At 43.1% G+C, this 26,795-nt stretch overlaps 1 protein-coding gene across 5 annotated transcripts in view; it reads left to right on the top strand.

Moving 5' to 3' along the window:
* The window catches only part of RHOBTB1 (Rho related BTB domain containing 1), a 114,824-nt gene that overhangs the window by 74,929 nt on the left and 13,100 nt on the right, over positions 1–26,795 (top strand). For 4 of the 5 annotated variants that reach the window (XM_082854373.1, XM_082854372.1, XM_082854371.1 and 1 more), the window contains 5 exons: positions 1,284–1,485; positions 2,003–2,106; positions 18,485–18,670; positions 21,448–22,427; positions 24,125–24,243. In XM_082854373.1, the coding sequence (XP_082710499.1) occupies positions 1,294–1,485; positions 2,003–2,106; positions 18,485–18,670; positions 21,448–22,427; positions 24,125–24,243 (1,581 nt within the window). In that variant the 5' untranslated portion in view covers positions 1,284–1,293. The remainder of the gene's footprint in view (positions 1–1,283; positions 1,486–2,002; positions 2,107–18,484; positions 18,671–21,447; positions 22,428–24,124; positions 24,244–26,795) is intronic. The other variant, XM_082854375.1, reaches the window with a different exon arrangement.

The raw sequence follows: 26,795 nt of genomic DNA on the forward strand, positions 1-26,795 counted from the left end.
TCCTCAGAAGAGCAATCATAATACATCAAAATCTTGCATGGTTGGCCACCCATCCAGCTGCTACCGGGAAGCAGTCCGCTCTGCAGCTTGTGGGGTTCCTGTTTTGGGGAAGCAGAGCTGCCAGCAACTTTCCTCTGCCTCTTCACCCCTCACCCAGCAACCCTCTTTTAACCCTTTTTGATGGTTTCAGGAAGATTCTAAAGTAGCTTCTTATTCTGGTAAAATCATTCTCTACCACATGCTCCAGATTTCTTCTCTGAAAACAGAGAGGAAGGGAATTGTTTTCAAAATCTTTCTTTATAGTGCTCCTCTTAAGAATATCTTTTAATGAATTTGATTAATAAAGATTAATGAATGAGTATAAGGATAAATTAATTTTAATAATGTATCAAGGGACTTCCCTGGTGGCGCAGTGGTTGAGAATCCGCCTGCCAATGCAGGGGACACGGGTTCAATCCCTGGTCTGGGAAGATCCCACATGCCACAGAGCAACTAAGCCCGTGCGCCACAACTACTGAGCCTGCACGCCTAGAGCCCGTGCTCCGCCGCAACAAGAGAAGCCACCGCAATGAGAAGCCTGCGCACCGCAACGAAGAGCAACCCCACCCGCCGCAACTAAAGAAAGCCGGCACACAGCAACGGAAGACTCACCTCAGCCAAAATAAATTAATTAATTAAAATAATAATAATAATAATAATGTATCCAATCTCACACTTACAGTTCACTCTTCTTTAAAGTCAAGTAGTCCCTTTCTGCTCACACTTTGGATTCTCCCCTAAGTCACCAGGATAGTTTAGAACCTACAGGAAATTGCTTTTTAATGAGAGATCTTGGATCACTGGAAGATTGTAACGGACACTCATACTGAAAAGGCTGCTTATGACCGAACGTGTAAGGTTAAACCTGCAGGTGCCCAGTCTCTTTAGCGGGTTGACGTGAGTAGCTAGTGAGCTAGAAATGTGTGCAGGCAGCCCTGACTCGCCTGGATGGAGCTGCAGTAGGCAGGTTGTGTTTAGAGAAAACCAAGGAGAAAATAACATGTTCACCGGAATCAACCGTTTGGGGTCAAAATAACAATCCGGTGTTTTTGTACTTGTGTGAGATATAAAAAGAAAAGTTGAGTTTCAGTTTGGCTTAGTAGGAACTTCCAAACTTCTGGCTTCTGCCTGGGTACCTCCAAAGAAGTACCTGGACCAAGGGAAAACCGCCTGGCCCCCTCCCATCTTTGACCGCTCTGGAAAGCACCAGTGTCTTGAATGTGGTGTCCGCTCTCTTCTCCTAGAGTCTTATAAATGGACACTGACATGGACTACGAAAGACCCAACGTGGAAACCATCAAGTGCGTGGTCGTGGGAGACAACGCCGTGGGGAAGACGCGCTTGATCTGCGCCAGAGCGTGTAATACGACGCTGACACAGTACCAGCTGCTGGCCACCCACGTCCCCACAGTGTGGGCCATTGACCAGTACCGGGTCTGCCAGGAGGTAAGACAGACGGCGTTTCTTTAGAATCCTAAGGGTACATCATTGCTGTTGCCAGTCTGATTTTTATGTATTTTTTTGGATTTCTAGTTACTTGATTTTTTTTTTTTATCGAAGTCTAGTTGCTTTACAATGTTGTGTTAGTTTCTGCGGTACAGCACAGTGATTCAGGTATACCTATGTATACATTCTTTTATAGTCTTTTCCATTACAGTTTACCACAGGCAATTGAATACAGCCAGTCTGATTTTTTAAAAGCAGGGGAAGGGGTTAACTTGTATATTCGAGACAAAACTCACCTTTTTAGTGTCACAAGAGAAAACAAAAGCCAGAAGGCCGACTTGGAGCATGGCTATGGTATCCTGAGGGAGGGCTTTTGAGGCACGTGGCTCCAGGAACAGAATTAGGACTTAGCTAAGTCCTGTTAGATAGAAGGAGAACACTAAATGCAAGTGCGTCCCGGGGGCTCTGAGGGGGAGCCTCTGACTGCCGGTGAGCATGGGTGCTGTCTCTCCCGCAGGTCTTGGAGCGTTCCCGGGACGTCGTTGACGAAGTGAGCGTTTCTCTCAGGCTTTGGGATACTTTCGGCGATCATCACAAAGACAGGCGTTTTGCATATGGCAGGTAAACCAAGACTAGTGCAGTTCAGTTCAACTTCAGTACAATTTCCTTTCCCAAACCCATCTCTGCTTCGTAAATCAACAAAAAATCACATAATATGGCCTCGAGATGTGTTGGGTTCTGCACTGTGTCTAAGAAAAGACAAGACAAAAAAAAAGAGCAACCCAAAACAGCATTGTTTCCTGATGTCAAGAAAAGCACTCTGCGTGGCCACGTGGTTCCTCCCAGGAAGTACTTTATTTAAAACAACCGGTGCTAGTTAAACTGGACGTTTGCTGGATGCAGATTCTGTTGTGCTCTCCAACCTTGGGCCGCTTTGATTGTTGTCTTCCTGAATAATACTTAATTTACCTTCTCTTAGAATGTTTTAAGTTTTTTTAGCACTTGGCCACCCCGCTTCAGAAGGTCTCTTTGGTCTTTTTGTGACCATACTGCAGTCTGATGTTACTTGCTTTGGGCTTTGTTGTCTGAAAAGTCTATTGTTTTTATTTGAAGGTCATTTTTAAAAAAGAAAGAAAAATAGCTCTGAAGTCCTTCATAAAGGCACATTTCCAAAATGAACTGAAGCATTCATGTCTACTTTTCATTTAAAAAAAAAAAAAAAGGAGGAGGAGGAAAAATCCAGTAAAGGGAAGATAAATCTAGGACATTAATATGAGTGGGAACAAGGTCAAAGTACCGTAAAATATTTAGCAACTGCTCTTGGTCACTATAACTCCAAAGGAGTCTCGGGGACTCCAGCGGTCTTAAAGTCCCTCTCAGTGAATCTGTTATAACTATCAAAATCCAGATAAGGAGGAGATTTCCTTACCCCTTAATAGTAAATGAAGACGTTTCCTTTTAAGTTTAGAAAGTTTAGAATTTAGGTCTCTGTTAACATCAAGCATCATGCTACCTCACAGGATTGGATTAGATACTCCAAACGAGTTACTCCTTTGTATTGAGATAAGCTTTTCTGAAAGGACCTCTCTTTTCTTCAAGCCAGTAGCCCTCGTAAGCCTCTGAACTTCTATTGGCATTTATCCAAGTGGTCTAAAATACTGAATAAACCGCTGAAAGGGTTTGCCCTAGTCCTGAGAAGTCGTTCACACACTGAAAGAATCTGCAATTTAGGCGTTTGTTCACGGGGGTCTCAGAAAGAGCCATGTAGAAGTAAAACTGATTGTAATGTCCCCTTGAACAACGAGAACTGTTGAACTTAATATCCAGCATTACAGATAGGTTTCTTCTTGAGTTTCCTGGGTTTTTTTTTTTTTTTCCCCTTTCCATGATGTTCTTGATTCTTATCTTCGTTGCCATTTGGGTTTTTTTCTGTTGTCTCATTATTACACACGCACAGAAATAAGAGTCAGTGAACCTGCTTGTAAGTACTATGCCGTCAGATTTTGTAATACCTGTGGTTTTAAGGAAGCATAATTAAATGATGACTGGAAGCAAAGTCAGGACAGCACAATAGATTTCAAAGGACTGTTTGTACCCAACTTCGAAAAAGGTGTGGTGAATAGAGATGAGCTTACTGAGATATTGGGTTTAGCTTCCACATGCTGTCTCAACAGCTCAGTGGTTTATTGCCACTTGAAATTTATGTATTTGGGATGATGAATTTTAACTTGGTTCCACCATGTAAAACTTGTTTTGTGGTAATAGAAAGGCTGCCTCATTATCATGGGAGGTTCCTGCTTAGGGGTGATTTAATGGCACAGTGACCTTCATAGGTCTGATACTGACAGGCATCTACACTGGGCCTCGTCCAGCTTCTTGATGTATGTCGTGCCTGTGCTTGGTCCCTCCCAACAGAAATAAGCTGGTCTCTCATGTGACTCTATCAGTTCAAAGTGCAGTGTGCTGGCTCTGACAGTGTTTTGCTCTGTCAACTGTAGCCATCCCCCGCCCCTTTGGTGGAAACAGGACGCGCCTTCCAAGCCAAGTCTGACTCCCTGAGCCACACAGAGGGGCTCAGGAAGCCCTCCCGTGTGTCTGACCGAGCTCTCTGTGGGCCTCACTTTTATGTGCACGTCTGGCCTTGCATTTCCTCTGTCTTTTCTGATTCTCCGCAGCCTCCAGGCTTCCTGCCACAGACCCCACCACTGGTAAAGAACAAAAACCAGGGCTGTTCTGTCTCGGATTCCAGCCTCTGTCTATAAACGCTAACTATGTCAGACCGCGTTGCTATAGCACCAAAAAGTTACATTGTATGGAAAAGTCTGGTAGTAGTAGCAGTTTCTTTTCCTCAGTATAGGGCTCCAACCACTGGATCTCACTGCTGCGTGAGAGCTGTTTAATTTCTGTATAACTTCCATTTTTAGCTCCCTATCATTCGTTACGGAGAAAAATCGTAATTCCAGTTTCTGACATTCAGTTTGGTTTGCAAACCTGTTTTTTCACTGATGTTTTTACTATACTTGGTATGAATTACAAGTCAGCGAGATGGGGTACATTCCTGAGACTCGGAAGTGTATTTGGAACCTTTTTAAAATAATTCATTTGATTCTTACGGCGACAGTGAGAGAAACCAGATTCACACCAAGATGCCTTAGACCTCGCCTTCAGTTTCCTCGGCGTCTTAGCACCAAGCTAGTTGACAAGTTACCCCCTCAAACCTCCTTTGGCACAGGCACGTTCTAGTTTGCAGGGTGGGCCAGGGTGGTACCAGTCTGCTGACTCGAATTTGCGATTTTCCTCACGTGGTATAACTACAACCAGAATGTCAAGGCTCTTGTTATAATTTAAAGGTAATTATTCAACCCATTTTTTTAGCCAACTAGATTAATAGCTCCAATTCATCAAAGCCCTACAGTGTGTCAATCAAACTGTTAGGCGCTTTGCCAACACTAGTTTAGTTCATCCTTCCAGGAACCCTAGGAGGCAGAGATGATCTCTACTGCAGTTGAGTAGAGAGTTGAGTTCTTTCACTACCATAACCTGCCCAATAGTGAGTTTCAAAAGTAGATTCAGACCCAGCTCTGCCTGACTCCTGGCTCCCACTCTTTCCATTGTGACAAGCTACCTTGACCTCATTTTAAACAGAATGCAACTGAAACCACCACCCCACATTGATGAGCTGGGTATCCGTTTGCTCTTCTATATTTGTGTGGTGGCTTAGAATGAGAAGAGATCTCAAAAAGTCATCTGGTCAACCCCTTTTCTCCAGGAAGGGAGATCATCCCATCCAAGAAAAAGTAGTGATAGGAGTCCTTCTGTTCGATGGACATGAAAGGTAGCAGAGTGGCATTAGCATCCTAACACTTACCTAACACATTTGAAATACTTCAAACCCTCTTTTGTCTGGAGCGAATGACTCCAACTTTTAGTAGCCTTCCTTCTTCCTACCACCTACTTTCTATCCATTTTCGCATGAACTTTTGAAGCTCTTTCCTGGATCTTTTAAAATGTCAAGAACAAAACTGTACATAGTAGCCATGACTGTGATCAGCTGCTCTTTTCTGGCAAGAAAAAAAAATAACTTCTTTTTAAAGGGATATCACTCAAGAGTTTTCCCCTAGAACTATTAAATGAAGGAAGTGTGTACACTTAGGTACCTGGCACTGAAAAGGTAGGCAAGTAGGATGGGCTCTGCCTTCAACAGAATACCTGGGCCCCTCTGCCGCCATCCTACAGTCACACCACACATAAATGAGTACCCATTTTATTGTTCACTTTCCTTGAAAACCTTCGCCATTGCTGTGTCTTGGGGTCACATAACCTTCAAAGACATAAAGCCTATGGGGCTGGAGGTGGTGATAACAGCAGCTCCAATTTAATCAGGGCTCCCCACGAGCCAGGCCTGTGCTCACGGCTCCACGTTATCTTGTTGTCACGTCATTCTTGTGGTGACCCTGTAAACTAGGCTCATTTCACAGTTGAGCAGGCATGTACAGAAAGGGGCCAAGGTCAGATGGCTAGGAGAGAGTGGTACTGAGCTTCTCCTGGTACTTCTGTCTGACTCCAAAGCCTGCTTCTTCCCTTGCCCCCAGGCTTTTGAGGTTGATGATGATGATTGATGGCCAACTTACTTTACATTTATTCCCAGTCCAGTCTCATTCTTACACTATTCTGTGTGGACATGGAAGACCAGCGTTCACCATCTATCACCAGCTCTAACTAATATTCCATTTGTTCCTCTTAAGTTCTTTAATACGTAGCAAATGACTTAATTCTCTATATGCATCCATGAGTGACTAAACATGAGTCCTTTCATTTCCAGTAAAAATGTTACAACCGAGCAAACTTTCTGAGAGTGAGTGGGACGCTTGGGTACTCCCTATGGCCTGTTTTCTCCCCCCAATTTTACGTAAGCGTGCAGAATCACTGCATTTACCCTTACGCTGAAGAGTTTCTAGGCATATTTTCAGTACAGTTGGAACTCTTATTATATAGATTACTCTTACACACTGATTTTTCTCAAGTGTTTTTACGTCCAATGAGAAGTACACTACATGTTTTAAATGATAACATCAATCAGAGCCATGGTTTCTGTGTATCTGTTTAGATAAGACAGCTCTAGTTTCACGTTGAAGGCACATGTAATCAGATACAGCATGAATACATCTCATCTTGAATGCCTGGTTGAGGCCCTTTAAAAAATTCAGGACTGTGGGTGACCAGTGTTTATGTCTTCGTTTGGGATTGGCTGAAGTTGTGGTTAATGGCATGGGAAAAAAGCAAGAAACAACGAATGTGCCTCAATAAAGTATTTGAAGTAGTTCTCGTCCGTGGCACTTTCTAAACGCCTGGCCAGAACTAACATTCTGATGATGACTTCAGGATGGCAAACAGCCTGTCAGACAGAAAAACATATCAAGTGGAAGAGGGCCAGGGCCAGGATGAGGGTGAGGCACTCACCTTGGGTGTAAAATGTAAAGCATAATAATTTTTAAAAGATAGGATCTGGGCTTCCCTGCTGGCGCGGTGGTTGAGAGTCCGCCTGCCGATGCAGGGGACGCGGGTTCGTGCCCCGGTCCGGGAAGATCCCACATGCCACGGAGCGGCTGGGCCCGTGAGCCATGGCCGCTGAGCCTGCGCGTCCAGAGCCTGTGCTCCGCAAGGGGACAGGCCACAACAGTGAGAGGCCCGCGTACCGCAAAAAAAAAAAAAAAAAGAAAAGAAAAGATAGGATCACTGTTAACTGATCTTTTCTTTCTGTCTCAGGCTCAGCGTGGCAAATGTTACTGGTCCTGACCTTATTTAAAATTTTGGTATTTTGCTCATCATGGATTTTTTTTTTTTTACCTTAATTTTGATTTTTGAAAAAATAGTGTTCATCTGGATTACTGAGGTTTTGGGCACCTCTTTAAATTTTGCACCTGAGACCAGTGCTTCACTCTTCACCCAAGTCCTGGCCCTGAAGGTGGACTTTATAAATGGGTAACAAATCAGCAAAGGGAGGAAAGTTCCCAATGCGGGTACTTTATGGAAAAGTCATCCAAACCACACTTCTAAATGTGTGGTCCAGAGGGATCTAGGAAAACTACTGCAGCTTGTTTCCTAAAGGTATTTCGTCCTGCTGTGGCATAAAGGACTAAGACTTGCCCAAGTTATAGAAAACAGTAGAAAGACATTAGAAGAGCAGCTAGTTGGACCAAGGGACAGGAGTAGTTGTTCCCTAAGAGGTTCGACTAAAACTGCTACTTCTCATAGTTGATTATGCCGAAGCTACCGGTTACCTGATGTCAGAGATCTGGGGGGAGGTGAACCGGCATGTTTTAGCCCGTACCTGGATGATCGGAAAGCAGCCAGTCCTCAGGCCACGCTTTGCTAAACACTGTCACGGAAACATCACAATACTCTCTACTGAACCTCAGCCAGACGGGAAGAATCTCATGAATGCTGGAGAGAGCTTCTGAGTGAGGGAAACCGGGGAAAAAAGAGCACATACTGTGTGTGGATCCCTTGCTGTAAAATTCTAGCAAATGCAGCGTAATCTATACTGACAGAAAAGAGAACACTCGCTGCCTGGGAAAGAGGATGGAGGGAAGGAGGGATTACCAAGGGACACAAGGACACTTTCAGGGTGATGGAAATATTTGTTTTATTGACTGGGATGACAGTGTGGAGAGTGTATACCTATGTCAAAGCTAATCACATTGAGCGCCTTAAGTATACAAAGTTTAGTGCATTTCAATTGTAGCTCAATAATTTTTTAAATAAAATATTTTTATGGGCCGTCTAAGTAGTCTATGATATGTGAGGAAATTTTCATGGCTGACAATGTATGTTTTGATTATTTATAGAACTTAAACTTAGTTCTCATTGAAAATATCAATAGAAATCATTTGTATGAACTTAGGGGCGAAAAAAATAAGACGAGATCCTTAATAGCTGAACATGGGAAATGGAATGGTTCTGGCATCTCAAAGCTAATGATGGGACACTATCAGATTGTCCCCAAATCATGCTGGATCCCCTTTCCCAGAGACAGAGCCCTCAGCTGTGTGGATCGTAATTCACCCAAGTGGCCTGTGTCTTTGGCTGTGGTCCTATTTGTATCTTTTTCTGAGAAGATATATTTGAGCAGGCACCCCATGATAACTGAATAAAGGACACCACATTCCTGAAAGTTTTCCATTTCTCCATCAAATAGTAACAATTTTCTCTTTCGTAGTTGGTCCTTTCTGGAACTAGAGAATGGTGCGAGACCAAGAGAAAAAGGAGGGAAGCATAGTAAGCCACACCACCCCAAACCTCCCCCTTTTTTGCCAAATTTTTGAATTTATAAATTGGGGCGGGGGGGGGGAATGCCTTGTTTGAATGAGTATTCTTAAACAGAATTACATGTATTAACACTAATGTTTTTCCAACTATAGTTTGTTTCTCCTCTGGGTATCATTTCCAAGACCTTTACAAGAATCATTTTAAAAAATAATTATATACTTATGGTACTCCATTTACCCATAGATGAGGGCATTAACTGAAACAGTTGAAAGTGGATTATTACTGCTTTGTGCTAATCCAAAACAAAAATATGTTAGACTAAATGCATACAAGTAATTAAATTTTTTTAATGTACTGGAAATTTATGGATTCTGTACTAAAGTACTCAAGCATAGGATTGCAGTCATGCCAAATCATCCGGCACAGAGAAAATATGTCTGTGCCGTGCTCTGTGCCATCCCCAGCCTACTGTCCTCCACTGTCCTTCCTGCTGTGAACTGGTACATCTTGTACTGTAACCAGAAGACACAGTATCAGAAGAGCTGGGATCCCTGTGCGCAACCCAGCCCTGTTCCCGGGATGAAATTGTCCTTGGGAAGCAGCAGTGCCAAATGAGACAGGAACAGGGCTTGGTTGATGACTGGGGTCAGTCATGTTGCGGGACCTGGAAGGATGCTGGCTGCTGCCCAAACACTGGTCACATGACTGGGAAAGACAGTCCGTTATGGTTGAGCCCAGAAAAGCATTTGTGGACCCAAAAGATGCCACAGACATATGAATAACGTGGCCACTGAGATGGGTAAGGAGAGTAAGGAACATATATACTGTTCAATACATTAACATCGCGTGTTCTGCCTTCTTTTTACCTTTTTGCTGTTACTATTTAATAACTGCAAGCTTGACAAGTTGGGTCAAATACAGCTAAGTTTGTTGACTTTTCATCCTTGGACAAAGAGAAAACATCATTTTGTGGTGTTTCTATACTGGAATCATCTGATGAAGAAATAGATATTTCAGCCCGTACAGTTTTCCCTTATAAATTAGGTGGTAAGAAGAAAGAGACAGCTGCTGGGTAATTCTGCAGTGTCCTCAGAGGATGCTTCTATTACCATCTTTCAGCAATTCCATATCAATGAGCTAGTCAGCCAAAAGGGAAAGATCTCTTGATGAGAATGTCCTGCCATTCTTATTAGCTGCAATGTACAAGATATGTCTTTGGTGACTTTTGAACCCATAATCGTATTTGTCTGACAATAATTGGTACCATATGGTTTACAGACCACTTTCACAGATATTTTTCTTAGTGAATCTTAACAATAATCATATCAATAACTTTAAATTTTGACCATTTATTAGATTTCCAAAATTATTCCACTACTTTGTTCTCTCCCCAGAACTCCTCTGCCTCTCAGACTAGAAAATATAGTTAGAAGGACAAAGTACTGAATTACCAAAAGATAAAACAAAGAAGCAAAAGTCTCTTCTAAACTTATCACCTTGGTTATCTTTCTATCTTAGTACTTTTGGGGTGGGACGGGAGAGTCGGCATGTTTTTTAAAAAACAAGATGGTCTGTGAAACAGAGGGTGTTATGTTAAGCCTTAATTCTGTGAAACTAGCCCAGAATTAATCCTGAAAGTAACCTGCCCATTTCTTTATATTTCCTTTGTTCCTGGATACAGTCTATTTCCTAGAAGAGATCATTAATCCATTTTTATTCTGCCATTATGAAAGTATCCAATTAGATGGGTAAATAGATTTTTAAGATAAATTCAAGTAATTTAAAGATGTATTTTTAGTGGATAATCTCTGCTATATACCAGAGATATTATATAGCTATCTTTCAGCCATAATTGTCTGAAGAAATGTAATAGCTCACATATCATTTTTTCATTAAAACTTTAAGCATATCCCCTAACTGACTTATTTTAGGCCCAAATTTATTTCGTTTAGATTTGGAGTCTGCAGACATATTTGCATCTACATCCTGCAATATCTATAAGGCCATTTTATTTGATAAACAGTCACTGAGGGCTTCTTTTGTTACAAACACTGTGTTGTGCACAATGGGAGAGAAACTAGTAGGAACAGAACAAAATCCCTAAAAATGAGACTCAAAGAGTAGTGGGGAAAGACAGCAACATTTTAAAGAGTTACAATTCAGTGTTAAAGCGCTGAGCTAAAGATGTCAGTACCGGGAACAGGGAAGAAAGAATTTCTCTGAGCAAAAATTCCACCATCATTCTTGACTCCTTTTGGTCATATCTGACACCTGCTCCATCAGCAAACCCCGGTGGCTCTAGCTTCCACGTGTATAAAGAACGCAGCCACTTCTCACCACCTGCACCACTCCCAGGCCGAAGTCACCACCATCTCCCTCTGGATTATTATTTTTTAACCGGCCTCTCCTTCTGTCTTATCCCTCCTGACAACCCACGCCCCACCACCATTTGGTCAGTTCTCGTGATGGCAGTGGGGTGATCCTGTTAACACATAAATTAAGTCATTCTGCTCAAAAACCCCTAATCGTCTACCAGTTCACTCCGAGTAAGAGCCAGACACCCATTAGGCCCTCTGTACCTCAGCCCAGCATTGCCTCTCTGAGCTCAGCTCCTGCTGTTTTCCCCCTCGCCCTCAGGAAAACACCCCAGGAATGCTCCTGCCTCAGGACCTTTGCACTAGCCGTTCCCTCTTCCACAGTGTTCTCCCCGCAGATATCAACGTGTCAGCTCCTTCACTTCCTTCAGGTCTCTCCTGAAATGTCACCTTCTCAGTAAGGCCCTCCACGGCCACCTCATTTCAGCAGCAGCTTATGCTCCCCAATATTTCTGTCCCCCTTCCCCACTATATCTCCTCCTTAGCACTTGTCACCACCTAGCATACTAAATATCTTACCTATTTTTCTTGCTTTTTGTCTCTATTCTCCAGTTGAATATAAGCATCACGAGGGTTAACACAATGAGAACAGTGATTTGTATCTTTAACTTGTTAAAGACACAAATGTCTGGAAGAGCACCTGGCACATAGTAGGTTATCAGTTAATATTTCTGGGAGAAATGATTGAATGATTGCTTATTGATGCTGGATAAGTGACTTGGCAAGTCCTCGTACCTTTATTGATTCACAGAGGATTGGGGAGAAGCCTGGGTAAGAGTGGTGGGATGATCTTGCTGGTTCACCCAGTTTCGTTTCAGAAGAGTCAGGAGGTTAGTTCCAGAGCCCTCCCATCTGGCCATCTAGCTGACATGTGGGCACTGTTACATGTGCAGCTGGTCTTGCTCTTAGGAGAAAACAGTGCAGGAAGGCATTTCCTCAGTCACGTAGCTTCAGGGCAAGCCGAAGAGAAATGGGAATGAGGTGGAGTTTAGGCAGAGAATTTATTACCACAATTTCACTTTCTCCTGTCAAGGAAGCCTTCTCTGTATCCGTGTTTCCTGCTTTCATTGATCAGGAGTTAAATGAGATTGCTTAAGCTATTTCTTTTAATTAATTACTTGTGCTCCACCCAATTTCACATGCACTCCACTTCTTCTGATGATTGTGTGAGGTGTAAGAATACAGACAGTCTCTGACTTATAATAGTCCTATTTACAATTTTTCTACTTTACGATGGTGCAAAAGCGATACACATTCAGTAGCAAACATACTTTGAATTTTGATCTTTTCCCAGGCTAGCGAAATGTGGTACTATACGCTCTCATGCTGCTGCGCATTGGCAGGGAGCCACGCAGTCACCAGGGTAAACAACTGATACATTTACAACCACTCTGTACCCAGACAGCCATTCTGCACATTCAGTACAGTGTCCTATAAGCTACATGAGATATGCAATACTTGATTATAAAATAGGCTTTTTGTTAGATGTTGCCCAACTGTATGCTAATGTAAGTGTTCTGAGCACATTTAGGGTAGGCGAGACTAAGCTATGATGTTTGGTAAGTTAAGTATATTAAATGCATTTTTGATTTATGATATTTTCAATTTAGATGGGTTTATCAGGACATAACCCCATTATAAGTCAGAGAAGATTTGTACACTAAAGGGAGCATAGATAGAAAAATGGGATATCAAGTTAAAAAAAAGCTGGTTTCCAAAAAATGAAAACCCACAGCTTTCTATATGGTCAGGCCATTGCCTTCTGGGATATTTGCACTATGATGGCAGAACCAACCATTTTTAAGACTTGAGTATTATCTATTTTAGGATTTGGTGGGATGTTGACATGGCTTCCCTGCACTTGAGAGTGTGCATCGCTTGGTCCCATTTTTGGAGGGTGGGGGAAGTCTGGTTTAAAATGTTGCTTCCTACTAAACATGCAGTTACGGGCTTGGAAGAAATAGTTACGCATGCTAATCACTCCCCAATCTGGATATATTTCAGGGTGTTTTCACAGTTTTCCCCACATAACATCTGTACTTAAGAAGCCTCACTGCTATTGGTAAAGTATGGACTTGATTTCTCTGCTCACATCCAGGGCACTGCATGGTACTGCCCTGCTCTCCCTAGATCCCCTGCCAGGCACTCCCCTACAGGCCTCTCCATTCTCCATGAGTGTGAGCTCACACAGCCATTCATCTCCAGGTGGTTATGTTCACCATCACTGACAACTCCCTCCGCATCTCATACACACCGGGCTGCTCCCCTACTAAAATTTTCCAAAGCCACGTGTTACACATTCCTTTTCTCTGCCATGCTCCCAGCTGTTTTGTGCTGTTTTGATCTGTCTGTTTGCACAGCGCTGTCAGATTATATGCATGAAAGGTGTATTGCTGACATGAATGGTTTTGAAAACGTTTCCGTAGAGGCTACCCCGGTTATCAGTGGGGAGAAGGAGGTCAGGGACTCCTACTTGAGTCTTTGCCAGAGGAGGACTTGTGTACCTTGACAAAGAAACCCATTGAAATGTGATCATGATCTCTACCAATATATAAAGGATATGGTAGTGTCTACTAAAGAAATAATAATAGGCTGTAGTGACATAGAAAGGCTTAAAAGTATATGTTAAAAAGGAGATACTTCCAAGCAAGACTCAGGTAAATAGAATTGGTAGCTTACTCTTGGTTACCAAGTATTCATCAGCAAGAGACCCAAGCAAAACTGGCAGACCAGAGAAGGGGCCTCAGATGCCCTGCTCACAGCTATCTGGAGGACTGCATGGAATCCACTATCCTTCATGTTGCCCGCGTTGGCCTGGTCTTACTTAGATAAAGGATAATTTAGCAATTATTTTTTTCACCTAAGCAGATAAGAAAACCCAAGACCCATGGCTCCTTAGCTGGACAGTGATGGCAAAGTAGAAAAGGGAAGAGAAACTAAAAAGATGGAAAGCATCTTTTTGATGCTTATGATAGGAAAGAACATAGAAAATTTATTCCTAACAGCAAATTTTTGATAATGATTATCTACCTTTTTTTTTTTAATTTTATTTTTATTTTTTGCCGTACGCGGGCCTCTCACTGTTGTGGCCTCTCCCGTTGCGGAGCACAGGCTCCGGACGCGCAGGCTCAGCGGCCATGGCTCACGGGCCCAGCCGCTCCGCGGCGTGTGGGATCCTCCCGGACCGGGGCACGAACGCGTGTCCCCTGCATCGGCAGGCAGACTCCCAACCACTGCGCCACCAGGGAAGCCCTATCTACCCTTTTTAATCACTTCTTCAAAGGATAAACTTAGCTTCTGTTTGCTTCCCTGATCTTTTCCCACCAAGTTTGCTAATTTGACTGTAGATATTATAAAGACGGGCCATGAAAATATGTGGCATTTAATGTTTAAAGTCTAGCTTGAAAAAGAAAAAAAAAATGTATATATACACATATTATTACCTTAAAAGGAAAATCCGCCATGTATTTAATTTCAATCTATTCTTTAAAGACTTCACATAAAAAAAATTTCACTCTACGCCCATCGCCATACATACTAAAGAGTGTAATGAATAAAGTACACTTTTTAAAATGTCTATCCCGGGCCAAGGTATGTGGGTATGATGCACTATTTTCAGATTTTGTTTTCTGTAATCCTCCAACAAAGATTGGTCCCAACTTTGCATGCACACCTTATGTTATCCAAATATCTCTGCCAATCTTTCACATGCTATCTTTGGCCAGTGTTCTCCTTGAAAGATAGCTGAAAAAAATATGCTTTTCTGTTTGTTTAATATCTGAAGAAGAACTGCTACAACTGAGGTTGGCTTTATCAGCTCAAGCATTTTGGGGCTGACTAGGTCTCTCTCTGGTCCCACCCCTCCATGAAGCTAGAGATCCGCAATTGTTTCAACACATAGATTTACTTTGGATTGTTTTTCACTTGTCTAATCAAAACATTATTTCATGGGCATTATTTGATGCGTCTGTACCCTAGTGAAACTTTTATATTGATATTTTCCCCTTAGAAACAATAAATCACATTTTTCTCCAAAAAATAAACATTCATAGGCCAGCAACACTCTAAAATCCTTTGTAATCCTGGCTTTCTTTAATAAAGCCACTTAGCCCAGTCCAAAAAAATCCAAACCTTTCCTACCCTTCTCAGTATTCAAGTTCTGGAGTTTAGAGTTTTGTCTCCTACGTGCTTTGCCTGTGCATTCTCGAATTCTCGTGCTTTCTACTCCAAATGGCTGTAGGACTCCACTTAAATCCCATCAGATTCTTTTTACAGCTGAAATAGGAACCCTGAGGTCACTTCTAGGCCAACTCTGCTGCCTAATCTGTGAGAATGTCCTCATCACACCTCCCCCTCCCAATTATTTTTAAACTCAACTCTTCAAAGTAAAAAAGTGTAACAGAGCCCAGAGAAGCAGAAATGCTAGAACTTGCCTTTTTCTTTTTATCTTTCACAGGAATGGCATTTTTAAACACCAGCTTGTGTCAGACATTGAACAGTCTCCACCCAGGAATGAATGTTTTGATTAAAAGTTATTTAGTATCTCTAGCTCCTTGGAATTCTGCCTAAAGCTGGAGGTATTCTTAGCTGCAGGTCTTGTGCCTCTTTGACCAGATAGAAAAATGGCTCAAAATCTAGAGGGAATAAATGGCATTCTCAAAATAGCTACTTGATTATATAGGTGTTTATATCACAGAGGATCCTGATGTGTTGAGAATTAGGAATTAGAAAAGAATGCTGGGATGCGAAGGAATATGTCAAAGCAGCGTCTTTCTATAGCTCTGTCCCTATGGCCATTGATTCTCAGGCTTTTGCTTAAAATCAGGTTTAGAACACTACATTCGTATGGCAGGCCTCTGTACATAATGTTTCTTAACTTGAATTTGTATTTAAATCAACAAGGGTTAAAGACATTTAAGCAGGTTGGTAGATAAAATATGATCTAATTTTTAAACTACTTTTAATGTAAAATCATGGGGACAGATTCCCATAGCATCTAAACATGCATTTCAAAAAAGGAAAAAGAATAACTTTATTCCAAGGATGCAAATAGAATTTTGACTCAAGTTATTTTCGCTGCAGAGGTAGCGTTGCTCTCAGTACAGCCTCTTCTCTTTAACTATCATCCTTTTGAGGCAAAATATTTACAGAGCATTGAATTATTTTTCTGGCTTTCCAACAGCATTTCATGCACTGAGATATTGACGTGCCATAGTTAGAAGTTGGGCCCTCCGGACGTGTATTGTGCAATGGCATTGTGCTGCTATCATCAGGAGATGCCATTTTTTCCAGCCCCCAAGGTCCTGTCTGTACTTGTTTACGGGTCATCTGGAGAGAAACTAGTATAGGTTCAGTGGCATGAGTGTTATCACGGTAACCTTGGCAACAGAGCTAGTTCTGATTTCAGAACCTCACATGCTGTATCATAAAATTAGATAGCAGAATTGACATTTTGCTACATGTCTGTCATATAAATTCAACTCTGAGAATGATTTTCTTTATAGCCATGTGCCTTAATATGGAAATAGAAGGCACCAATCAGAAAAAAATTTATACATATATCAATATGTACTGTTCCACATTTAGGTGGTGGATAAGTTTTCTCAATTCCTTCCCTGTGATTCGGAACCTGAGATCCTGCCATATTATTCTCACTGTGCAGAATTCTTAGCAGCTTTATTTTACGATCAGGCTGAAGCTTACAGCAGAGCTGCATCAGATATCCTATATAAATAGGATTATGAATAATAGAAAACTCAGCTCCTAAAAAATGTAACATTCAAAGCATTCTTGACTTTACTGGATACTATTATTTATGCTGATTAGAAGTGAGGCTGTGCACAGAATATTCTGCTAACTAAATCAGAATCCCAAAGACAAGACATGCTTCCCTTTCATTTATATAGTTATGCATATTTTTACACCCATTATATTTTCCAGTACCCAAGAATCTTTGATAAGATCTTTATTTCAAGGGCATTTTAAACATGCAGATTAATACACTCATCTGCTTTGAGTCCTAGGGTCCTCTTTTATAATTAGTAAATATTTTACTGTCAGGATTTTCCCCTCTACTTGTCGTGGTCTGGTGCAGTTTTTCTTGGATATAAATTTAAATACTCAACTTGTGAATTACATTTAATGTAAGCACCCTGCAGTTTGCTGCATTGCAAATGATTATTTTTAGAAATTTTACGGTTGCCTGGATATATTTGTTTCTCTTCATTGATATGTAGGGAGAGAAGCTCATTAATGATTTAAAAAGATGGTGTTTTGATTCATCGACTTGATTCTTCTCATTATATAAACAATAAAGGCAATAAATTAACATCTAATAAAATTGTGAGTTTATTTCTGAATATAGCTGCAAAATAGTCTTGAATCCTTGGTTATAACTTTTTCTATTCTTTATATTCTTCTGCCTCCATGTTTTCACAGTCATCATTCTGCACATTTGAACCTAGAAAGATGGTTTATAATTCTTATTAAAGATACCTTTTAGCAGTTATCTGTCAAACACCATAATTGACAACTGTTTTGTAAAACAGTTCTTTGGCTCCTAGAATGATAAGTTGTTATATAAAACATGGAAGATCCTTATGTCACAACTGACTATAAAACAATTTTCCTTTTTTCCATATATCTGCTCTGTGTCATGTATCACATTTGAGAAATCTGCTTCCAACATTTTCTCATCCATCTTATTAGCCGTCTGACTAACTCCGGCTAGTTTTATGTTAAATACTACCTTCTTGCCTTACACCTAGCAAAAAGTCGAAATTCCTGCAAGTTCAGGACTTTTCCTTTTCAGAAAAAGATAAGTGGTTGTGCTCTCTCCATGTGTGCTTAAGGGAGAAGAAGGGCAGAAATCCTTCTGTGTATTTGCCGACCCTGTACAGCAAATACCTGTTACATTTTTTTGTAATGCGTAAACTGTTTGCTTTATCTCATTGAGTCATCATCACCTTTCTGTTTACAGTGGTAAATGGTATTTTTTTATTATTTTCTTTTATCTTGAAACTATTTCTTGTGATGAACAGAAATAGTTCAGCATGTGGTGGTTCCAGACCTGAGTCTAGTTTGGATAACCCATCCGTACTGTAAAATAACGTCATTGGAAACCCTTCTGCAGTGCAACATGGAAATGAACTCAGGCTGTGTGGGTGCTGGAATGTGGAGGCTTAATGGGCTGTTTGCATGACACCAAGATGTATTTTAATATCTGGTCTTTTTTTTTTTTTAAACTGTGACATGATATGGCATTAGATGGATGGGGGAGGGGAGGAACCATAATGATAAAAGAGAAAATACAAGTTAAAAGGCACAATACAGCTTCTTGTGTGATTTCCTTTTAGGTCCGACGTTGTGGTCCTCTGTTTTTCGATCGCTAATCCCAATTCCCTAAATCATGTGAAAACGATGTGGTATCAAGAAATCAAGCACTTTTGCCCTCGCACACCTGTTGTTCTAGTTGGCTGCCAGCTAGATCTCCGCTATGCCGATCTCGAGGCTGTTAATAGAGCCAGACGCCCTTTAGCAAGGTAAGCCGAGGGACTCAGTGTTTCCCTGTGCCGGCCAAATTAAAATTTAGAGGTAGCAGATGTCTCTGTAGCCTTGTGTTCTGTTCTTCAGTGGCTCTGGGGCCCCATCGGTCAGCCATATGCTTTAGGTTTGCTTGTTGAACATGAGGAAGGGGTGTGTGTCCCTGACCCCTCTCACCTCTTAGGCAGGAACCCATTTTTGTAAAATGGTTGACCAGCGATTGAAGTGAGTTCTCTAATTATGATATGGAGTGTATAAAAGTGCTTTGAACTTTGTAAAGTAGTAAACAAAATGTTAGCTACTCATAATAATGTCTTTCCGGAAATTATATTATAGTAAAGTTAACTGACATTCAGAGCCATCAGCCACAATTCTTGCCCCCAGGAACATCAGGTTCATGCAAACACATATATCCAGGTGTGTGTTTGTTTTGTTTTGTTTTGTTTTGTTTTGCGGTACGCGGGCCTCTCACTGCTGTGGCCTCTCCCGTTGCGGAGCACAGGCTCCGGACGCGCAGGCTCAGTGGCCAAGGCTCACGGGCCCAGCCGCTCCGCGACGTGTGGAATCTTCCCAGACCGGGACACGAACCCGTGTTCCCTGCATCGGCAGGCGGACTCTCAACCACTGCGCCACCAGGGAAGCCCTATCCAGGTGTTTTTAATCTTCTCATTTTCCTCCATCCAACCTCTGAGAGTATTTCATTCCCAAGTTGGCAGTGTCAAGTTTTAAAAAATTACATAGACCTATGTTTGCAAAACTGCTTTTCAAATGGCTCTAGTGGTGATATGTTTAGAGCGTCACACGTTTAAACTACAACTTGAAGGAGAGTTTGTTTCAGTCTGTATAAAATGTGGATACCAATCTTGGTGGCGGGGGCATGGAATAAGAGTTTTTCCAAAAGCTGTGCTCCTTCAATATTCTCTTTTAAAAAATAATTTTATACGTTTTATGCTTAACTCCGTTTTTTGCTGGTGAGCATAGCTTTTCCCAAAATGTTGATATTAATACCTTCCTTCGAGGCAGGTACTTGCCTTAATAGGGTTGTTAGAAAATTTTATACAGATACAAGTTTTTATGCTCTCACAGCAAAAGCAAATGATACTTTGTTGAGATAATTTCTGATGTTCTAGGTATGTCTTGGATGAATGTTCTGAAAACAATTCATGTTCCTTCTATTCTTAAATGCAAGGACTAGGAATTGAATATCGTAAGCCACGTAGAGGGAAAGAGGACTCTGGGCAAATGAGAGAGTAGCCCCTGGCCCCGGAACTTTCTGTTTCAAAGGTTAGGATAGTCGGGCCTCACACCGTGGATGTGCGGAGGCCTGGGGAGTTACAGAGCTCCAGGGGACAGTCCTTTCCATAGGCAGTTCTGAGATTTGATGAAGGAGGTGGCATCTGAGCTAAGCCTTAAAGAGATTCATCAGTTTGTGATGAAGTTAACCCTTCTCCCTCTCTGCACTTCCCTTCCGCCTTTACAACAAGCTGCAGTTTTCCATCTAGGTCCTCAAATCCAAATTCTACCCAGTATTCTTATTGTTCCTAAGGCCGGTGCCTGTCACACACATCACCCTTGGTCTCGGAAGCCAAATATTTATTTAGGAAGATCATCTCCTAAGAGTGTGTCTCAGAACCAAGGATGTGTGTGTGAAGAGTATAACGACAGATCCCATCTTGCCTACATTCTGGAATCCATCTGTGTCTTGACCACGGTAATGCCATAATTACAGCACTCTTCTGCCAGTACTGCTTCCAGACATTTGGCTTCCTGGGTTTCGATTAGATTGTAAACGGGCCTTGTGTGCCGGTCTAAAGGCTGTAGACTTTATTCCATGGGCTCTGTGGAACCAGAGGAAGTTTTTTTAAAGAACTGCGGCTAAGTCATACTTGCATTATGTGAGGAATTTTCGTGCAACAGTGAGCACTGTGAGAGAAAATGTGGAGAATCTGAAGAAAGACGAGTTCAGAGGCTTATGTACTAGTCCAGGCAAAAGATGATGAGGGCCTGACTGAAGGGTGTGGAAGTAAAGAGAAGCGGTGAGATATGAAATAAGGCTCACACACCTAATAGAGGAGACTTAACGAGCTGTCGGACATGGACCATTTAGTCTAGAACCAGGGAGTTCTAGACTCTCATTGCTTACGAAAGGTCTCTCAGCAACTTGCAAATGTGACCTTAGGTAAACCCTTTAACCTCTCTGCCTCAGTTTCTTCAGAATGTAGAACAAATATAATAGCCATAGAGTTGCTCTGAGACTCAAGTGAGAAAATGACTATGGATTGATTTTTAAGGTATACAGCAAAATGTAAGCATAAGGGGATAATAATGAAAATGATGCAGATGATGGTGGCAATGATGATAACAGCCGACATGTCTCAAGCGCTTACTGTGGAACAGGTACTATGCTGGGCAAATATCTCATTTAAACCTTCCAATCGTCCTTTGAGATGCAAGTACTCACTATTATTCTTCCTATTTTACAGATGGGAAAACCAAGGCTTAAAGAGGTTAAGTAACTTGTCCAGGATCACATAGCTAGCAAATGGCTGATACTTGAGTTACTGTTGTTACTACCAGAAGCACTTTTTTTTTTTTCCTGCAGTCGTAAGTCCTTTATATTTGCAAGTCTTGAGGTTGGTAGATTTTTCAAGAGTCTGGTTAAAAGCCTGAATAGGATTTTAAATGTATAATCCATGTAGGTGCTTAGATAGGCCCTGGTTACTATTTTCTTTCCTGAAAGAAGACTGATTCTAATTTTTAAAGTATTCTATTTCAGGCCCATAAAGAGAGGGGATATTTTGCCCCCAGAAAAAGGCCGAGAGGTTGCAAAGGAACTGGGCATACCCTACTACGAAACAAGCGTATTTGACCAGTTCGGAATCAAGGATGTGTTTGACAATGCAATCCGAGCCGCCCTCATTTCCCGCCGGCACCTGCAGTTCTGGAAATCCCACCTAAAGAAAGTCCAGAAACCTTTACTTCAGGCACCATTCCTACCTCCAAAAGCCCCTCCACCGGTCATCAAAGTTCCAGAATGTCCCTCCACGGGGACGAATGAAGCCGCCTGTTTACTGGACAATCCTCTGTGCGCTGACGTCCTGTTCATCCTCCAGGACCAGGAGCAGATCTTCGCACACCGGATTTACCTCGCTACCTCCTCTTCCAAATTTTATGATCTCTTTTTAATGGAATGTGAAGAAACCCCCCATTGGAGCGAAGGAGCCTGTGAGCAAGAGAAGCAGAGCAGGGATTTCCAGGGGCGGCCCCTGAGTCTTGATCCAGATGAGGAGAGGGAGGAGGGCACCCCAAGGACACCTCAGGCCGATCAGTGGACGTCCTCAAGCCAGAACCTGTCCCAGCAGGAGACCCCGGGGCTGGAGGCCGAGGGCTCAGCGGCGGAGACACAGACCCTGTCAGGCTGGAGTAAGGGCTTCGTTGCCATGCACAAGGAGATGCAGGTCAACCCCATTTCGAAGCGGGTGGGCCCCATGACTGTGGTCAGGATGGACCCATCCGTCCAGACAGGCCCTTTCCGGACCCTGCTCCAGTTTCTCTATACGGGGCAACTGGATGAAAAGGAAAAGGATCTGGTGGGTCTGGCTCAGATCGCAGAGGTCCTAGAGATGTTTGATTTGAGGATGATGGTGGAGAACATCATGAACAAGGAAGCCTTCATGAACCAGGAGATTACGAAAGCGTTTCACGTCCGGAAAGCCAACCGGATAAAAGAGTGTCTCAGCAAGGGGACGTTCTCAGGTGAGTGGGTCCAATGGCAAAGTCATCGATACCTCTGGTTGCCTTTGATCAAACGTTAGCCAGACACGAGGAGGGGAAGGGTAACCGTCACTAGCGTACGTAAGTACTCTTCCCCCACGTACCCAAGTTCCACGTATTTTGCTTATTTCATTCTCACAGACTTGAGGGTTAAACCTGATGATCTCCGTTTTGCAGGTGGGGAAACGGAGGGACAGAGGTTAGGTAACTGGCCCACGGTTGCACAGGTAGTAAATGACTGAGCCAGGATTTGAACGCAAGCTGCCCCCTAAAGGCCCGTGCTGTCACAGCGCTCCTCAAGGGTAGGTCGAGCTACCCGTGAGCCTCAGCCAGTCGGTTTGATGCTCACAACTGCCCTTCAGGATTCCTTCCCTGATCAAGTCTGTTTTGACCCTTCGGCACACACCCATGACAAAAATCGGTGGCCTTTGTTCCCCAGGCCACTGAAATCCTTGAGGCCATTTCGGTGACCCTCTGCATTCCCACCTGGAAAGCGTCATCTGTCTCTAATCCCTCTCCTTTCACTTCTCACCCTCCTTTACCCTGCTCATCTGTATCCTTCCTGCCCCTTCGTTGTCTTTGATAACTGTGCCAAGGGCTGCCCACAGCGCCCTTATGTAATTGCTTAAGCACCCTGGTGGCCTGTATCCAAGACGGGCGACTGGCCCATGCTTGTCCTATCTTACAGGCTTGTGCCGTTTTTGTTCTGTAATTGTCCTCTCTGTGTATGTTTCATTGTAAACCTTTGACTTCCTGACTTCTATTTACAGGGATACTTGTATTTTTCTTTCTCTTTCATAATGCCTGTCATGGTAATATACATGTAATAGGGGGTAGCTGAATCTGTTCATTAATTTTGAAGCTTTGCGTAATGTTTACTCCAGACACTGACCGTCATGGTACAGAAGCAGTCTTGAAAGTTAAGAAATGTCACAAACCCACAGTAAAGTAAACCATAGACCTTAAGTGAACGTGATGAAATCTCCCTTTCCCTACTACAGAGGTATATTAACCAAATACAGTGTGGGAGCTTCAATTGGATTCTGTTTAAAAAAACAAACAAACAAACTATAAAATACAATTGGGGGTAATTAGAAAAATTTGAATATGAACTAGATAATGGATGATATTAGGGAATTATTCCTAATTTTCCTAAAAATAATAATGGTATGGTTATCTAGGAGAATGTTCTTATTTTTAGAAAATTCTTTATTAATAAAGTAGTTAGGAGTGAAGTATCATGCTGTTAAAAAGTCTACATAAATGTAAAATATATAAATATATATATCGCTAAGGCAAACATGACAAAATGTTAAGCATGTGAAAAGCAAGTTGGCGTTGTACTATTCTTTCCACTGTTCTCTATGTTTGAAATTTTTCAAATATAAGGCTGAAAAAATATTCCTCTCCTTTACGTTACTTTATGGTTCAGAGAATTTGTGTTGTGACCCTTTGTGTAATTTTAACTGCTTACTCCTTAATCCTCGGAGGACACGGTGAGAATTGGGTGTGCCCAAGGCGGAGGGTCGGGGGGTGCCGGGGAGGTTGGGGAGGGGTGGACACAACATCAGTGCTTAAAGGTATGGAGGAGAGAAGACGAGAGATGTAGGCTGAGGCGCGTGGGTGGAAGTTTCTCGGGGAGGTTGGCTCACACTTGTGCTTCCTCCATCCTTGGGCAGATGTGACATTTAAGTTGGACGACGGAGCCATCAGTGCCCACAAACCGCTGCTGATCTGCAGCTGCAAGTGGATGGCTGCCATGTTCGGGGGGTCGTTCGTCGAAAGCGCCAACAGTGAGGTAGGTGCCTTCCGAAAAGCCCAAGCGGCATGTTTATGAACGTGCATGTGTATTTATGTTAGGAAGTGTTTAACTGGCCAGAGGACTTCGATTCTTTAACTGCTAACTTGGAATAGGTTTGCTTGTTTCCCTGCAGTGGAAGACTGGAGTCCTAACCACTGGACCGCCAGGGAAATCCGGAATAGTTTTTTAGGCAGTGCTTCAGTGTCAGGTCACCGTCGTCTTTTTTTTTTTTTTTTTTTTTTTTTTTGCGGTACGCGGGCCTCTCACTGTTGTGGCCTCTCCCGTTGCGGAGCACAGGCTCCGGACGCGCAGGCTCAGCGGCCATGGCTCACGGGCCCAGCTGCTCCGCGGCATGTGGGATATTCCCAGACCGGGGCATGAACCCGCGTCCCCCGCATCGGTAGGCGGACTCTCAACCACTGCGCCACCAGGGAAGCCCCTTCACTGTCTTCCTAATTCTGCCGTTATGAGGAGCTGTTGTCGCTCACTTGTTCTGTGTGAGCCCCTATGTGCTCCTGTATCCTTCCATCCTCACAGCTCTCCTTGTCCCTGAAAACATGCTCAGCTATATTTTTTAACAAATGTCACCAGGCAGGGTACTCTCAAAATCACATCGAAGCAGGGCAGACCGTCTTCCAGACGGTGGAGACTGAAAAGTGTCTTTAGTCACTTATGTCCTGGGCTCAGCTCTGCTAGTAACAGACGGGGGAATCTTAAAAAGCCACCTCCTTGTGCCTCGGTCTCCTTATCCGCAAGACGGGGGATGCACTAGGTCACGCTCAAGGTGCCTGGAGCTGCAACTCTCCGAGGCTGCGCCCTGATCTGTCTCAGCTCTAGGGTTTGTCAACTCTAGGGAAACAGTAATGGAGCAAAGGGTGACTCCTCTGAAAGGCCTCTTGGAGTGCTTGTTACATCTAGTAGAAGCCACTGGGTAACCTGTCAAACGCTGGCCCTATCTCCAAAAGAGGGGTATTCTTACAGCAGAGCAAGCAGTATCTTGGAGACCCTGTATCTCCACCTTTTTACGAACTGTTGGAAAAGACAGAAAAATTCCCTTCACGCGTTTCTAACTTTAGTCTAGAGGTAGGCATTTTTTCTGTCGAGTTTTGCAGGTATTTCTTAACCATCTTTTTTAAGAAAAAATAAAACCTGGGGACACAAGCTTATTGTCCTAAGAGGCTTGTTATGCTTATCTCAGCATCTCTCCAAACTTCTAACAGAAATACAGAAAACAATAGCTAACTTTTCCAAGGTGGGGGGGGCCCTCACACCAGAAATCCGAGCACTGCCTTTGTGACCCAGACGCCTGCATTTGCATCCCCAAGTAGGGAAGCAGAATCCTAGAATCACAAGCCGGGAGGGCCAGCTGTCACTAGGCCACCCTCCTGCTTCCAGAAAAAACTACAGCTGCTCCTAAACCGACCCCCAGCCAAAGACTGTCTGTTGGGGGAAAAGATGTTAGAATTATCCGGATGACCTCTTCTGGTGTCTGCCAGCCTTTGTAAACCAGGAGGTCCTCACCTGTAGCTAAATGAAGTCTTTCCTGGGCCATCAAAGGTGTTTGGGAGCATCGTTACTGAGATGACAGCAGCTGGTAGGGGCCACCCAGTGAAGAAAGGGCTTGAGGCTCAGATCCCCCAACTCCCCTACATAAAAAGCTGAGTGGCCTTGGGCAAGTGACCACCTTGCTGGGCTCCAGCCTCCCCATCTGGAAAAGGCGATCGTAAACCCGTAACGTGGTTGTGAGGTGTGACAGTTGACACTTGCAAAGCACGTCGTAAGCGCTAAATGCAAGATGACCTCAGTCCTATTTGGATGCCGGTAGCATTGATGATATTCCTTCCCTCTCACTTCCAAGAAAATTGGGGGAAGACACCAATTCATAAAACCTCATCCAACTGGCACGTCGCCGACTTCAGTAATCTCCTGAGATAAAGAGTCCAGAGGCTCGCTTCCCTTCTTTTTCCAGCTCTCTGAAGTGTGTGCCAAGAGTGCCGCAGATAGCCTGCTCTTCACCCAGCAGAGAGAAGTTGATCGAGGTCAGGAGCCCATTGTCCCACAAAGGGACACTGTCAGAGCTGACCTCACAAATGCTAATCCCCTTTATCCCTTCCCAGAATGGACTGTAATTGTGTCCAGATTAAAATGTGCGGGAGAGGTGACCAAAACAAAAACTTGTCAGCCGATGTGAACCACACGCGTACACGGCGCCACAGCCTCTCCCAGGGATGACACCTGTTTGGCTTCACCCTGCCCCCCACCCCCTAAGGACCAGGTCACTCACCATTGAGAACTGCAGCTGAGCCTGATAGGGATGTAGAGATTCAACCCAGCTCAAGAGACAAAGGCCATGGAACCAAGCAACCGAAGGTCTGTGCCAGGGCACCTCGTATACGAAGAATGGCATGAGCTGTGGATATGTCCAGCCTTTCCCGCCCTTTCTCGTGATTTCCAGGGTAGACTGTAATTTACATAGTTATGAACTCTAGTCTCAGCTTGACCTTGGGCAAGAGTCTGACCCCCTTTAGACCTGTGTCCTCATCTCTAAA

This window comes from Leucopleurus acutus (assembly GCF_964270905.1).
Source record: "Leucopleurus acutus genome assembly, chromosome: 14".
Lineage (NCBI taxonomy): Eukaryota > Metazoa > Chordata > Mammalia > Artiodactyla > Delphinidae > Leucopleurus > Leucopleurus acutus.